Here is a 16266-nt window from a genome sequence, read left to right on the forward strand (position 1 = left end):
AGGGCCGCTTCAGGCGAGGAGGGGAACGGTGGTGCTGCCGAAACGGAGGGGTGGGCAGTTCCCGCCAGGGAGGGGCGGTGGGCGAGACAGTGGGGTTTTCCTCCTTCCTTCCCTCCCTCAGCACGGGGCGCACCCGGAGGATTTATCTCCGTGTGCTGCCGGGCCCGCCGGGCTGTTCTCCGGAGGGGGTCAGGGAGGGACCCCAGCGCTTTTTACAGGAGGAGGCCCCAGACGGGGCGGGGAGGAGGTCGGACTGAGCGAGGGCTGCTCTCGCCCGCCAGCCTCGCCTCGGCACTTGGCCCTCTGCCTTGGGGTGCCGCCGGGGCCGGAGTCGTTGGCGGGAGGGTCTGCAGGAACGCGGTGGTAGCGCGGCCCTTCCCGTCCCGCCCCCCTGTCCGGCTGCGGGCGGTGCTGCCCGGCGGGGCGGGGCCGGCGCCGGAAGGCGGGTTCGGTTCCGGGCCGCGGGGCGCCATGGTGCCGCTGTGGCGGCTGAGGCGGTTCGATGCTTTCCCCAAGACCCTGGAAGACTTTCGGGTCAAGACGTGCGGGGGCGCGCTGGGTGAGGGCGGCCGGGGGCTGGCGGGCGGACCCGAGCCTCGCCGTGGGGAGGTTGGGGGTGGGAGGCGGCGGCGGGGCTGAGGCGAGGCGGGCGGCGGGGCTGACGGCGACTCTCGTCTCCCCGGCAGTGACGGCGGTCAGCGGGCTCATCGTGGCGCTGCTTTTCTTCTCGGAGCTGCAGTACTACCTCACCAAGGAGGTGAGTATGGCGGCGGGGGTGGCCTGCCGCGCCTCCGCACCCGCGCCGCCTCCTCCGGGCTGCCCGGGCGGCTGCTTCCCCCGTCACAGAGCTGCTGGGGGTTTCGTCTTCCCCCGCCCGGTCGCCTCAGCGCGGGGAGCCGGCAGCCCTCCTCCGAGAGCCACTGGCGTGAGGGGTCTTGTGGCCTCCTGAGCGCGGTGGCCCGGGAGCGGCCCAGAATCTCTGCCGGGTGTCTGCCAGCGGGCAACGCACAGCAAAGAGAGCAGGTGCCAAGGGAACCCCCCCCTTCCCACCCCTAGGTATAAGACTCCCGAATCCTGGCCTTTTTCACAAGTCTCCCCGAGGGTGGGTGCTGAGCTGCCGTGGGCGGTGTGGGAGGCAGCAGCTGGGGTGTCTGGCAAACCCCCCATCTTCAAAATGGTCGGTTGAGCTAGAGCAGTCGAGGGAAAGAGGCCTTTGGATTTACTTCCAAAGTGAAACTGGACTGCGTTTTTTCTTTGTTCCTAGGTTCATCCGGAATTATACGTTGACAAATCAAGGGGAGATAAACTGAAGATCAATCTGGATGTTGTTTTTCCACATATGCCTTGTGCTTGTGAGTCAGAGTTCTGACTATTGGGGATAATTTTCACACTTGCTGAGAGTCCGAGAGCCTCCTCGATGGTGTGCCTGGTGCTTCTGAGACCTGTGCTGCTGCTTGGGCCACAGACAGGGAGGAACTGGTGATGCCATGGGGTTACACAGTGATTCCAGCCAGGCCTGCTGGGTGCTTAAACAAACACTTCCACCCAGGCAGTATTATTTTGCTGGATTATAAATGAGGACAAGGTATAAAAACCCATTTACACTTATATGTGGTGGTGTACTTTGTCAGAAGGCGTGGTAATACTGAAAAAGCTGGCACAGAATTCACTTGGGACTCCAGAATTGACTGTATTGTTGTTGAAAAGCTTTAGAGTCTCCTTTGGAAGTTACTTGACAAGGTACAGCTTTTCTGTGATTTTTGTACTTAAATTCTGACTGTAATGCCATATGGTGCCAGGTCCTGCTCTTGGATCACACCAACCCCATGCAGCGCTACAGGCTTGGGGAAGGGTGGCTGGAGCTGCCTGGCAGAAAAGGACCTGGGGGTGTTGGTTGACTGTCAGCTGAACATGAGCCAGCAGTGTGCCCAGGTGGCCAAGAAGGCCAACAGCATTCTGGCCCTTATCAGGAACAGCGTGGTGAGTAGGAGGAGTTGATGGTCCCCCTGTACTGGGCACTGATGAGGCCCCACCTCGAGTACTGTGTCCAGTTTTGGGCCCCTTACCACAAGACAGACATTGAGGTACTGGAGCAGGTCCGGAGAAGGGGAACAAAGCTGGTGAGGGGTCTGGAGCACAAGTCTTATGAGGAGAGGCTGAGGGAGCTGGGAGTGTTCAGCCTGGAGAAAAGGAGGCTGAGGGGAGACCTTCTCACTCTCTACAACTCCCTGAAAGGAGGGTGTAGCCGGGGGGGGTTGGTCTCTTCTCTCAAGTCACAGGCGATAGGACAAGAGGAAACGGCCTCCAGTTGCGCCAGGGGAGGTTCAGATTGGACATTAGGAACAATTTTTACACGGAAAGGGTTATTAGGCCTTGGAATGGGCTGCCCAGGGAAGTGGTTGAGGCACCATCCCTGGAGGTATTTAAAAGACGGGTTGACACAGACCTTAGGTTTAGTGATGGTTTTTTATCAGTTAGGTTGACGGTTGAACTATATGATCTTAAAGGTCACTTCCAACCTAGACAATTCTGTGATTCTGTGGTTCTCTACAACTTTTAAAATCAGAATAAACATTATAATCTGATTACGTTTTAACTAAATTCAAAATCAAGTTGCAGGATGAAATGACTGAAAATTGTGCAAATCGTACTGGGTATTACTGCTGTGCATGTTATCCAACTGTCCACTAATCTTCCCCGCCTCTTGTTCTATTGTAGTCATTCCTTTGGGTAATGCACTGAGCTCTGAGTGTAGAGAGTCTGAGTTCCTTCGGACCACCGAAGATACTATTGGTCTTTGCCTTCCTCGCATTTAAAAGGGTTTGGAGAGGCCAGAAAGACTGCAAGCCTCTGCTGTTTTGTGCAGAGAAGCTGTCAGTCTTATAAGAGAGCACGTAGGCAGCAAGTGCATCATGGTGCTTCAACACCAGACAGAGACCACAAACCTTCTCACTTGTCTTTGTGAAAAGGGATCACGAGGAAACGTGCTGATGCTGAAGGGGAAAGGTGAGGGGGTAGACATAGGAGGCAGCTTTCCGCCTATTTTAAGTTCAACTCCTGAAAATGAGTATGGGCTTTGAGGGTTCTGGGGTTTTGTCTAAAGTGTGCTTACCTTTCAGGATAGTGCTTTCTGTGGCAGCTGGAAACAGTCCTCCTTGTACACCAAACCCCAACCCCCTATTTGGAAAGGTCATTTAGGCTGCTGCAACATGCGTTTTATTCCCTGTACGTCACTTGGGCCCAACCGTACATACTCTTCTAGTTTGGCACGTTGTTGTCACCCTGGCTGAAAGATTCTGTGTTTTCATGGGTTGAATGCTTCCAGCCTGCCACAGGCCTTAACAAATGTGTGTTTGCAGACCACTTTCCTTGCTTGCTGGTTTCAGATTTGAGCATTGATGCCATGGATGTAGCAGGAGAGCAGCAGCTGGATGTAGAGCACAATCTGTTTAAGCAGCGTTTGGATAAAGCTGGCAATCGTGTGACTCCAGAGGCTGAGAGACATGGTAAGATGCTCTTCTGCCTTTCTTGGATGGATGCTCTCATAGTCTTTCCATCACTGCATGCCCATTTTGAGATTCACAGGAGCAAGTGACAGCTGAAGAGCATTTAAATACCATAAACTCTTGGAAGAGTTCATAGCACCCAAATCATTAACCTCGCAGATTAGACAAATTTGTTATCCTCTCTATTTTGCTTTCTATTTTTGTGAGGCAAATCTCTGCCTAGTCCCTCTGAAATCACGACAGGGACTCACAGGTGCATTTCAGGAATAAAGCTGCAGACTTAGTGGTCTTTTACAACTAGAAATCAAGCAGCTGGTCTGGCAAAACTTGGCTTTGTTTGTATCTTTAAATCACAGTGGGCTGACAAATGTGACAACCTGGTTAGAGAAAAGAGCCTCTCTCCAGGGAAGGCTCCAGTGGCTCAACCCTTAAGCCTAAACTTGCACCTTAGTACATGTGCTTTGTGAGTGTTAGTGCGCACCTGATAAATATATTTTGGTTGACTTACCAATTGCAAGTTGTAGTAAGTGGTTCTTGGCTATATAAACCTCTCCCCTACATTTTTTTACACATTATGACTCATTGCTGTACTTCAATACAAACCAGAAATGATTCTGGCAGTGTTGCAATCTAACAGGAATACTGTCCTGACTTTTCCTTTCCAAAACATGAGCTCCTTATTACCTTTTCTGGACAATAGTGTAGTTCTGTGTATTAGCATGAACTAAATTTGTTTTGTATCACTCATTTAACTTTTCTCGACGTTGAAAGGCTAAACTAAGCATTCTTACTGCTGTGTCACTTAGCAGCCTTTCTGTGTTCAGAGGTTGTGGCATTACAAATTTAATGTCTAGGGACAAAACCAGCTTTTCTGTATCTAATTCTCTGTTAACACATGTAGGCCTCCTGCCTTAATCGTATTGCCAACCTCCATTGGGACTACTCCGTCTGATTCCTTATATAATCAATGGAGAGGAAGAGAAACTTGCAGGGAGCGAACTGTCTCACCTGGAAGAGGCATTTTAAAAGATATCAGATGCATTACATGCAGCAAGCAGTTTCTTCTGCTGTCTGTAAAAAGCACACAGCTAGCTTGGTTTCCATCACCCATGTTGCAAGTGAAATCAGAAGTATAAACCCATCTTCATTAAACTCTCATTGTCGGTTTTGATTGGTAACACTGACATTCAGTCCATTATTTAAATGGCAACTATAGCAGTATTGACCTTAAATCAGGGCCCCATCCATGGAGGTGTTCAAGGCCAGGTTGGACGGGGCTTTGAGCAAACTGGTCTAGTTGGAGATGGCCATGGCGGGGGTTGGAACTAGATGGTCTTTAAGGTCCCTTCCAACCTAAACCATTCTGTGATTCTATGAAATTTAGTAAAGCATACCCAAATTTTATGGAGTAGTGTCTGGAGACTTTTCCTAATCATAGTTACATGAAAATAGTTAATAGCTGAATGATTTCTACGGTAGGTTGCATTCTGTGGTTGCATTGGATCTCATCTTACTCATTTCCATTGATTGACGATAAATGATTGGATTCCTCATGATGTTTTATCCCTTCAGCAGTGTCTGACTACATACCTTATCACCTTCCCCAGCATTAGTTATCCAAGGAACCACCTTCTCAAGGCTTATAGAGGGTAGTGCAGTAGTGCCTAGATAGTGAGCCTAAGAAGGCTTTTGTAACCCAGCAGACTTGGTGCTGTCCTTCAGGATTTATGAAATGAAACAGACTGATTTTAAGGGGGCCTCTTATAATAAGAGCCAATATTTTTGAAAATTGTAGATGCAAAATTCCTTGGGTCACTTATTCCTAACTCCAAAATTTGCAGGCCTTTGATATTTGTTTTGGTTCTTGACAGAACGGAAGTCCTGTTTGAGAGTTTTCTGTAGGCATCTCCATCAGCCTATCAGATAGGCTTTCAGATAGGCCTATCAGATAGGGTTTCAGCTATCATCAGCTCTCATCTCCTCTGTTACAAGTCCCTCTTCAGGCTTCTACACATAAGAACAGTAAACTCCATGAGTTTGTGCCCCAGCCATACTGTGGCTGCGCGTTTAACACATGCATGGCACAGACACTGGCAGAATTGATAAGTCACGAAGAAGGTAGAAATCCCTTGGAGATTTCTGGTGAGCAGTGGTTAACATGTGTGCCTTGTCAGTGTTGTCATCCTGGACAACTGGGTGTCAGTTTTCCACTTGTGAGACTCCCACTCTGGTCTTGTTTAACTGCAACATATAACTGTGTGCCCTACATGTCTTGGAGCAGAATGACATGTTGTGCACTGTTGACTGCAGTTGATTGCCATTTAAAATTTTGTTGGTTAACAGGTCCTGCGTCTGTTCCAATGTACTGATTTGGTCTATGTTTTAACAAAGCCTTTATGGAAGTAGCATCTGATAGTGCTACAGCAAGGCTTACAGAGAGCCAGTTCTTTCTGTGGAGGATGTTCTTGAAATGACAAATGCTATTCTGCTTCTTGGTCTTACTTCACACTTCACCAGGCTCTATGCATACCATTTCAGGTGGACTTTGCGTGCAGGATGTGCAGCTTCTGACAAAATCATTGTGTTCATGTGTAGAACAAACCAAGAGTACAAGATAGCGTTTCTAGACACACCTCATCACTTTGAATCCTCTTTTGTCTTAGAGCTGGGGAAGGAAGAAGAAAAGGTGTTTGATCCAAATTCTTTGGATGCCGATCGCTGCGAGAGCTGTTACGGGGCAGAGTCAGAGGACATTCGGTAACCTTTACACCTTTTTCTTTAGTCCAGCAAAACATGGAACCAAGAAAGAAAAACATTTTTTCCAGTGAGCAAGATCTTCCAGGGGTAGAAAAGTAATGAAGAAAGTTTGCCATTAACGCTCCTTCCCATTTTGACAGTCTTGGTCCCATTTGACAGAGAAAAGGAGGAATAGAAACAGGCGGGTGCTTTGTTCACCCGGGGAAGTTCCAAACTCCTCAGAACTGTGGGACACTGATGTCATTTTTGTAGCAAAATTTTTTGCCAAGGAGTGTCTTAGCTGCTTAAACGGACAGGCAAAGACCTACTCAGGCTCGAGCACTGCATTTAAACAGCTTGCACCCTTATGCCAAAATCTGAAAAAGTACATCAAGAAGCTTGAGCTCCTTCAGAAGCATTAGCCCAGCTTTCAGGGTCCAGTCCCTGATGTTTGCTTTATTGCTTTATTGAAGAAAAATCCACCAAGGATTTGAGTCCTGAACTGGAGCATATCTTTCTAGCGATGAAGATGGTAAGATGGTGCTTGTGCTTTTGCAGGTGTTGTAATACTTGTGACGATGTCAGAGAAGCATACAGGCGGCGAGGCTGGGCCTTCAAGAATCCAGATACCATAGAGCAGTGCAAAAGGGAAGGGTTTAGCCAGAAAATGCAAGAACAGAAGAATGAGGGCTGCCAAGTGTATGGTTTCCTAGAGGTCAACAAGGTGAGAGATGGATTTTGCTGTGAACCTGCTGCATCATGGTGGTGACAGGGAAAAGGCAGAGTCGGGACATTCCTCTCCTTTTCCAGCTTTAGGTGTTCGTGGGACTGTAATATAATAACCCTGCGCTCAGCAAGGTACTTGTGCCCATAAAGGGGTTCAGGAGGAGAGTTGGGAAGAATGGTGGGAAGGGGCTAATTCTGTGTTTGGTTGTGTGGACTGGTCGGAAGCATGCCGGCTGGAGAAGCTTAGTCCTACCGACTGCTTGGGAGTCTTTGTGCCGAGGTTTCTGGAGGAGGAGAGGCAGCTGCTTTGAGGTGGGATTGTCCCACCTACCATTCTAGTCTTAAAGCAGAGACCACCAGAGGATGCTGGAGATAACAACAGCAGAGGTGCTGGAGAGAGTGAAATGTTACCTGATTTAGAAAAACAGTGGAACCAAGACTATTGGAGTTGGTAGTCAAAGCTGAAAATTAGAGAGGTGGTTTTTGCAACTGGTGTATGAAAATGTAGCATGAGATATACCAGATAACTATGTAATTACCCTGTCATTTGGCAGGTTAGCAAACCCAGAATACTTGTACATGCAGGTTACCTACCCAAGTACGTTCTAGATGTCAGACCCGGGTCAATTTTTTTTTTCTTTAACTCAAGCTGTATTTTTTTTTTTTTAAACCTTTGTGTACTCTTCCTGGAGACCACATTCTTTATTTCTGGAAAGTAAATCTTTTACTCACAAAGCCAAACATTGTGGTTTGAGCATCGTCGCAGCTACTGAACTGTTATGGGACCCTCCATCACAAAGTGTGATGAGCGGGAAAGATTCAAAGGGGAGTGCTGGAGGTAACAAGGGTCCAATGGTGGGTGTCACCAGGGAAATTTCTGGAGACCATTGTTACACACTTGGAATTTTGTACATCTCTTTTTCTTGTCACATCTTCAGTTAACATAAGCAGTAGGTTTGCACTGACATCAAAGTTGTAATTAGCCCATGAGGTTGGGACATCGGGATCTTCTGGGGGAGAGTGTGTATGATTGCTAGTAAGTGTCAGTGAGGACTGGCACCTAATGTCCAGATCCCTTTCAGATCCAGGATGAAATTTTTAACAGCCTTTTGTCTTTTGGGGTTTTTTTGGCGTTTGGGGTTTTTTTTTTGTAGGTATAGTGCTTTATTTTTGCATGCAGCTTGTTTTCATGGGTGCATACATAAGATAGCTGTTTATTGTATTAAGGTTTTTTTACCCTGCTCACTCTCCCTCTCAGTTACTTCATCCACTCATTTTCTGTAATACCCTTTTGTATTTCCTGCAGCAGCAGTCTGTTCCCTCCCAGTAGCTTAATTCCTCCTTCACATTTTTATGTCCGTTAATAACTGTTCTATGTAGATTATTTTATCAACATCAGTATGTAATTATGGCTTTCCACATGACTGCCTGTGAGGAAGAGGGGAAATTCATTTTTCTGTTAGGACAGTATCTGCTGATGTTGTAACCTATGAAAATGAATTGCTTGGTATATATGTTGTTTAAACAAAAATTTAAAGATCCAACACCAATACAACTGCTTTATTTATGTAGATTCAGACCTTTTAATGAAAGATTACTGTCTTCTGCAGGTAGCTGGAAATTTCCACTTTGCACCAGGAAAAAGTTTCCAACAGTCTCATGTACATGGTAAAGTATTTTCTTTTTCTTCTTATTGTGACCTTTAGGTTCCAAGTGTATCTGATAATTTTCTTTGAATATCTTTGCGTTGCTATTCATAGTAACAACAGCACTACTTCAATGGGGAGGACATTGTAGAAGTTTTGTTACAGAGGTTTAGAACCATCATGAACAAATAGAAAAGTGGTTTCTCTAGGGGCTGACACATGGGTGTGGAAGAACTTGGAGGGGAATGTTTCTGGGCAGTCTCTCGGTCTCGCTTGTTCCACAAAACCTTGCTGCTCTGCTGTAAAACAGCCTCAAGTAACGTGTTCAGTTCAGGACCTGAATATCATTATCTCTGGAAGGAATATTTTGGAGAATACCTCAGGAGAACTTTAAAGCAATTCAGAACTTTAGAGTAAAATTTAAGTTGTAAAGGACTTCCTTAAGTACATATTATATATATGTGTGTGTGTGTGTGTATATATATATATATATACACACAGCAGCTGGAATGATAGTGGTAGTTTATAGAATCATAGAGTCGTTTGGGTTGGAAGGGACCTTTAAAGGCCATCTGGTCCAACCCTCCTGTTGGGGACACCTCCAGCTAGACCAGGTTGCTCAGAGCCCTGTCCAGCCTGGTCTGGAATGTTTCCAGGGATGGGGCAGCCACCACCTCTCTGGGCAATCTGGGTCAGTGTTTCACCACCCTCATGGTAAAAAAAGTTCTTTATATCTAGTCTGAATCTACCCTCTTTGAGTTTAAAACCATTACCCCTTCTTCAGTCACTACAGGCCCTATTCAAATATCTGTCCCCATCTTTCTCATAAGCCCCCTTTTAAATACTGAGAGACTGTTACAAGGTCTCCCCGGAGCCTTCTCTTCTCCAGGCTGAACCCCCCCCCTACTCTCTCAGCCTGCCGTCATAGCAGAGGGGCTCCAGCCCTGGCAGCATTTCTGTGGCCTGCTCTGGACTCACTCCAACAGGTCTGTGTCCTGATATTGGCGGCCCCAGAGCTGGAGGCCGCACTGCAGAGGAGTTTCCCTAGAGCAGAGGGGCAGAATCCGCCCGCCCCCTTGCCCTGCTGGCCACGCTGCTGGGTATACAGTCCAAGATACAGTTTGCCTTCTGGTCTGTGAGCATGTCTTGCCGGCTCATGTTGAGCTTTTCATCCACCAACACCCCCAAGTCCTCCTCCTCAGGACTCTCAATCCATTCTCCACCCAGCCTGGATTTGTGCTTGGAATTGCCCTGACCAAGGTGCAGGACCTTGCACTTGGCCTTGTTGAACCTCATGGGGTTTACATGGGCCTGCTTCTTTTCCAAGTCCCTCTGCGTGACATCCCATCCCTCAGGCATGTTGACTGCACCACTGAGCTTGGTGTCATCCACAAACTTGCTGAAGGTGCACTTGATCCCACTGTCGATGTCATTGATGAAGATATGAAACTGTACTGATCCCAGTATGGACCCCTGAGGGACACCACTCATCACTGATCTCCATCCGGTTGTTGAGCCATTGACCACTACCTTCTGGATTTGACCATCGAGCCGATTCCTCATCTGCCAAACATTTCACCCATCAAATCCATATCTCTCCAATTTAGAGAGAAGGATCAAAGGCCTTACAGAAGTCCAGATAGATGGCATCAGTGGCTCTTACCTTGTCCACTGATGTCGCTCCATAGATTCATAGATTGATCCAGGCTGGAAGGGACCTCCAAAGGTCATTTAGTCCGACCTTCCTGCAGTCAGCAGGGACACCCCCAACTAGACGAGGTTGCCCAGGGCCTCATCGAGCTTCACCTTGAATATCTCAAGGGAAGGGGCCTCAACCACCTCCCTGGGCAACCTGCTCCAGTGTTCCACCACCCTCATAGTAAAGAACTTTTTCCTAATATCCAATCTAAATCTCCTCTTCTCCAACTTAAAACCATTGCCCCTCATCCTGTCACTGCAGGCCTTCGTAAACAGACGCTCCCCAGCCTTCCTGTAGGCCCCCCTCAGGTACTGGAAGGCTGCTATTAGGTCTCCCCGGAGCCTCCTCTTCTCCAGGCTGAACAACCCCAGCTCCCTCAGCCTGTCCTCATAGCAGAGGTGCTCCAACCCCCTGATCATTTTAGTGGCCCTCCTCTGGACCCTCTCTATCAGGTCCATGTCCTTCTTATATTGAGGGCTCCAGACCTGCAGACAGTACTCCAGGTGAGGTCTCACCAGAGCAGAGTAAAGTGGCAGAATCACCTCTCTGGATCTGCTGGCAACACTTCTTTTGATGCAGCTCAGGATGCGATTGGCCTTCTGGGCTGCAAGTGCTCATTGCCTGCTCATGTCCAGCTTCTCGTCCATCAGCACCCCCAAGTCCCTTTCCTCAGGGCTGCTTTCTAATACCTCATCCCCCAGGCTATATTTATGCTGAGGATTGTTTCGGCCCAGGTGCAGAATCCTGCACTTGCTTTTGTTGAACCTCATGAGGTTCATCTGGGCCCACCTCTCCAGCCTGTCCAGGTCTCTCTGAATGACATCCCATACCTCTGGTGTATCGACAAGACCACACAGCTTGGTGTCATCTGCAAACTTGCTGATGGTGCTCTCAATCCCTCTGTCTATGTCATTGATAAAAATGTTAAACAGTACCGGGTCCCAGCACAGACCCTTGAGGGACACCACTTGTCACTGCTCTCCATCTGGACTTCAAGCCATTGAGTACCACCCTCTGGGTGTGACCATCCAGCCAGTTCCTTATCCACTGAACCGTCCACCCATCAAATCCGTATCCCTCCAATTTGGCAAGCAGGATGTTGTGAGGGACCGTGTCAAAGGCCTTACTGAAGTCCAGATAGATCACGTCCATAGGTCGTCCCTTATCTACTGACCATCCATCATAGTGGGCCACTAGGTTGGTCAGGCAAGATTTGCCTGAAGATTTGGTGAAGCTGTGCTGGCTGTCTTGAATCACCTCCCTGTCCTCCATGTGCCTTAACATAGCTTCTAGCAGCATCTGTTACATGATCTTTCCAGGCACAGAGGTGAGGCAACTACATCAGTCAGTTCCCTTGGGACTCTGGGATATATCTCCTCAGGTTCCACAGACTTAGGTATGTTCAGGTTCCTCAGGTGGTCTCCAACCTGATCTTTTTTTACAGTGGGAGGGACTTTGCTCCTTCAGACCCTCCCTCGTATTTTTAACAGGAACTTGGTTAAAAATATTTATGATTTAATGGAACGTTTACGGTTCCCTTGATCAAGTTTTTGAAGCGTGAAATTTGTAGTAAAGGTTTCACAAAGCTATAATTTCAGCCTGTTTTTTCCCCTCCATAGAACTCCCTCCAATTTAACCTATACCACGGAGGTGAAGGTCAGAGGAGAATGTGAATGTGCTTTGTGAGAGCAACTGGTGTGTTTGGAGAAAAACAAGCAAGCTTTTGAGCGCTGTTTCTACAGATGAAGAAGCGCCCTTGTGAAAAAAACAAAAGTCTGTTTTCCCCCACGTATTAATTGTTGTTAATAATAAAATGTTTCACTTCTGTCTGCAGAACTTGCTTTGTGTGCTTAAACTAGCATAACAACAGCAGCTTTACTATAGCCGGTGTTTACAGCTCGTGTATCTAAGCTAACAAGAAGTATCTCTGCGTTGCCTCTATTCTCTGTGACCAGTATGAATGCACGCAGGCTGTCCTGAGAGCAAGTACTTTGTGTACACAGAGAAGATGGTGAGGCCAGGATAACTCTCTAATTGCATGTGCCCCAGAAGTCTTTCACAACTGAATTTACAATTCAGTAGGAAAGCACAGGTGGAAACCAGAAAGGACCATGTCATTACTGCAAACCTTTTGGAGGCAGAGTTAGAAATATTGGTGTTTTGAGGACACTGAAAAGAAGTAGGATGATGGGCAAACTTTCCACTTTCTGGGAATTCTGTCACATTAAATAATGAGGAAGAAAGACACCTGACACTTTCCTCTGTGTGCAGCTGTTCTCACCGCTTTGGATCTCCTGAGTCTTTTATGGTCTGTTGAGATTCCTCAGTCGCTCTCTTTTGGGTACTTTTTCCATCTCACCATGAACCCATGTAAAAGTTTTGCATTTACAACACCCTACTGCAAGATGTTCAGCAGGTCTGCTCTAAGGAATAACGCCTCCCCTCTCTTGCTTGATCCCACTCACTGTATCTGATGGCCTTTGTTCCCCTGCTGGAAAAGAGGGAGCAATCACTGCCCGCTCTCTCCCTGCCTCTCAGGATGTCGTAGACCTTTCCTGGGCCATCCTACAGGCCATGTCTTTCCCAGGCTGAAGAGTCCCATCTTACGCAGGTGGTCCTTCGTGGAAGCTGTTCCATCTCTGAGCTTCCTTGATGGATTTCTCTGAACCTCTTTCAGTTCATCTCTGTCTGGAGGTACCAGACTTCACCCAGGATTAAGGTCTAGGCTGAGCATGATGTAGGCAGTGGCATAAGAATTTTCTTCCTTTTGTTCTCTCTTGCTTTCCTAGATACTCATAACGTTATTTCCCTTGTTTCCCAACCTTTTCCTGGGCAATGTTTTCGTGGCACAAACTAACAACCAAGGAGTTTTCCCTGATCCCCAGGAAAATGGGCTGTTCATAGCTTGGTCTTTTTCTTGTACGTGAAGCTGAGACTGTTTTCTGCCTCAGTACAACCTTTCTTCATAATCCTTTTTTGATTTTGTTTGGGGTTTTTTTGTTTGCAGAAAGAAGGAATATTTTTCCCCTTTAATTGCAGATAAAGAACTTGACTGGTATTAGTTAGAGGACAGAGCTCTGTGAGATATTTCCAGAGTTCCACTGGAAGTATCTCATTTCCACACAAGAACTTACGAATGTTACGTTAATGCTCAGTCCTATTAATACACTTAACAGAATTTCACACAGGATGAACTTGAATGTCTAAGAGAAGCCTGAATATTCCAAACTGTTATCTTTAAAAACCACATTAACAATCCAATCAAAATAATGATTTTACTAGACCTATTTGATACAAAACTGTGATGATGACAGTATTTTTGCTACTGCCTTCTATTCCCTATCAGTTTGAATCAGTAGAGAACAGGGGGGTGAACAACAATGTCAGTTCTATGGAAAGTTCGTTGCTTTGCGCTGCTTACCTTGCCTGGTGTCAGAGTAGCGATACCACATTTGTACAGCTAATGGTTAGACCAGAGTCCATACTTTTATTTTTTTGGTGCTATTCAAATACTGAAGGTAGCACACCGGCTTTTTGTTTCTTGTGCTGTTGCTCTGTCCTTTTCCTGAGGGTTACTGTTTTTTAATCGACCTCTAGCTAGGGAATTTGCACAGGCACCTTCCTGACAGTGCAAAGGGTCCTCTTCAGAAGCACTTAGTAAATCTGACCATAAATGTAATCCTGATCTGAGCTTCTGAACTTCTGTCATGTGCTTGGTGTTAACATCTTCAAAATTGTATCTTCTGTCCTGGGCAGAAGCAAGTTGAAATTGCTTTTTTCACGAAGTAGATTAAGAAGTAAGAGGAGACAACAGGGCTAACACACATGCAAACTAGAACCAGCACTGAATAAGGTGCAATTTTATTTCTGTTTAGTTATGTTAGCTTTAATTGTATGTAGCTCATTCTTGATGTCCTTTTATTTTGTTTGAGTAGCTACCCTAGGATAGTTGTGACCCAGAAGAAGTCTTATTTTTCGGGGATTATTCATTCAGCTGAATGTGAGAGGAATATCAGTAAAACGCAAGGAGCAGCCTTGCCCAGAGGACTTCATCTCATTTCTCACATCTGTGAACCTTGATTCTTTGTTTTTGGTTTGGCAGAAATCCTTCCATTAAGACACAGAAGATCAGAGGTCCTTGTTTAGACTGGGAAAAAAGGTTGATTTTGTAACATTAGCTAAATAGAGCAGCCTAAATTTGGTTACATTCCTAATCAGGAGAATAGTGATAAGTAGTAACCATGAAAGAAATTGCTCTCCAATTTTTTTAATTTTTAAATACTGCACAAGAGGGTAAGCCTTATGACAGCCACCCTTCTTAAGCGTTTACGGAGTATCAGGTTTTATTAGTAATAATCGCATTTGGCGATTTTGAGTTATTTATTGACAATATTGTATGTATGTGTGTTTTAATGCAGGTGTGACTATTGAGCAACAGGGTTCAAAGTTATGAAGTAGGCAGCCTGTGAATCTCATGCTCTTAAGAGATGCAAGTGATATATCTCATCATAGGGTAACATCTGCTGAAACAGATTCAAACCATATTTCACTTGTGTTTGGCATTCTAAATGTCCTGAGGGTTTTTTTATAAAAAATCAAGTCCCTAACATCTCAAACTTTCTCAGAAAAATGCATTACCCAAATCTTACGTGACCCCAGACTTATTTCTTAAATATCCTTATACCATGTAATCTTTATGACCCAAGGATGTCCAGTGTTCTCCTGATAATCTCTTTTTTTTTTTTTTTTTCCCCCTGAATTTCACCTTTTTATACAATATTCATGTGTCTGAAGGAACTAGAAACACTGGAAATGCTGAAAAGCTTTTCGGTGGGGGAGGAGCTTGTCTATTTGTAAGAAAAAAGTTATTTTGTCTGTTTTGTTTCTGCCTGCATGAATATTAAATCCAGGTGAGATGATTTCACTTACCTTGTTGTTTGCATGGATGTTTTCCTATGCTTTTATGTAACCTTTGGTCTCATGTTCTTCTGATAGTGGTTCCATATTTATATATATTGTTCTGCAGAGTCATTAAACCAACTTTGCATTCCTTTTGGTTTCTCATAATCCCCAGGCCCTGAAGGAAGTGTAATTTGGAAATTGAGGGAGGGTGTATTTCTGTCTTTAGATAACTGAAGAGAAAGGTCCAGCTCTGCTGCGTTGATGCAATTTTTTCATCCATATTCACATTTCCAGTATACCTAACTGGAAGATTCAAGAATTGATAAAGTTTGACCGCTATTGTATCAATAAAAGACAGACTGTTACTGTGCTTTCCCTCTTGGCTGGTTCATGAGTAAGGAGATGCTGTGTTCTTCTCAGCTGACCGTTGGGGGTTGAGCACTTCATTCCTAGAGGTATTTCTGCAGCATAGACTTTGTTCATATTTTATCTTAGTTTTCTTCATTACTAGATGTTTTAGTGTGTGTTGCTGTTCATTCTTCATCTCAGGTCATCAAAATTGTTCCCTCTAGGAGAATACACATGGCTGATCTTACACCTTTGTGCCATCTACAGTGGTTAATTACATTTTGGTAAATACACTGCTTGTGCTTCTTGGACAGGTGCTGTGTCTGTCTGTCCTTTGCATGCTGTGTTCCCAAAGAATTCAAGCTGAAGATTTGTGAATTTGCTTTTGAAGCAAGCAGTGATACTGATTTTCATCCCAAGTTATTGAAAGCATTGAAAACTCATTGCTTTAAGCCTGTACGGTGATGCTCCATCTTCAGTGTTACAGAAGACCCCCACTCCTGAATGTCATACCAGCTGTAAATGATCTTGTCTTGTTCCTCAGCTTGTCTGTGGTCCGATTGAACTCGAGAAATCCCAGTGTGGATTCAGGAGCCTGTGGAGCAAGCAGCAGTGAAGCAAGCCAATCTCCAGCAGACTACCTGGAACTGAACTAGCTAGTCTTGAGCTGTTGCTGCAAGGGAACAGAAGACCGTAAATATCA

At 45.9% G+C, this 16266-nt stretch overlaps 1 protein-coding gene across 1 annotated transcript; it reads left to right on the forward strand.

Annotated features, from left to right (window-relative positions):
• Positions 1 to 471: 471 nt before the first annotated feature.
• On the forward strand, positions 472 to 16179 carry LOC141471188 (endoplasmic reticulum-Golgi intermediate compartment protein 3-like). Its single transcript, XM_074157607.1, has 9 exons — positions 472 to 559; positions 687 to 757; positions 1265 to 1352; positions 3387 to 3506; positions 6170 to 6263; positions 6801 to 6966; positions 8579 to 8636; positions 9137 to 9189; positions 16108 to 16179. Exons 1-9 carry the CDS (start codon positions 472 to 474, stop codon positions 16177 to 16179), a joined length of 810 nt encoding a protein of 269 aa, XP_074013708.1.
• The last annotated feature ends 87 nt before the right edge of the window (positions 16180 to 16266 follow it).

This window comes from Numenius arquata, chromosome 12, assembly GCF_964106895.1.
Source record: "Numenius arquata chromosome 12, bNumArq3.hap1.1, whole genome shotgun sequence".
Classification (NCBI taxonomy): domain Eukaryota; kingdom Metazoa; phylum Chordata; class Aves; order Charadriiformes; family Scolopacidae; genus Numenius; species Numenius arquata.

What these genes read in the sequence shown, in the direction of transcription:
- LOC141471188 (XM_074157607.1), top strand. Translation starts at nt 472, where the DNA reads ATGGTGCCGCTGTGGCGGCTGAGGCGGTTCGATGCTTTCCCCAAGACC. An exon ending in AGTACTACCTCACCAAGGAG is followed by an intron (nt 758 to 1,264) that starts GTGAGTATGGCG and finishes CTTTGTTCCTAG; the next exon opens with GTTCATCCGGAATTATACGT. An exon ending in TCCACATATGCCTTGTGCTT is followed by an intron (nt 1,353 to 3,386) that starts GTGAGTCAGAGT and finishes TGCTGGTTTCAG; the next exon opens with ATTTGAGCATTGATGCCATG.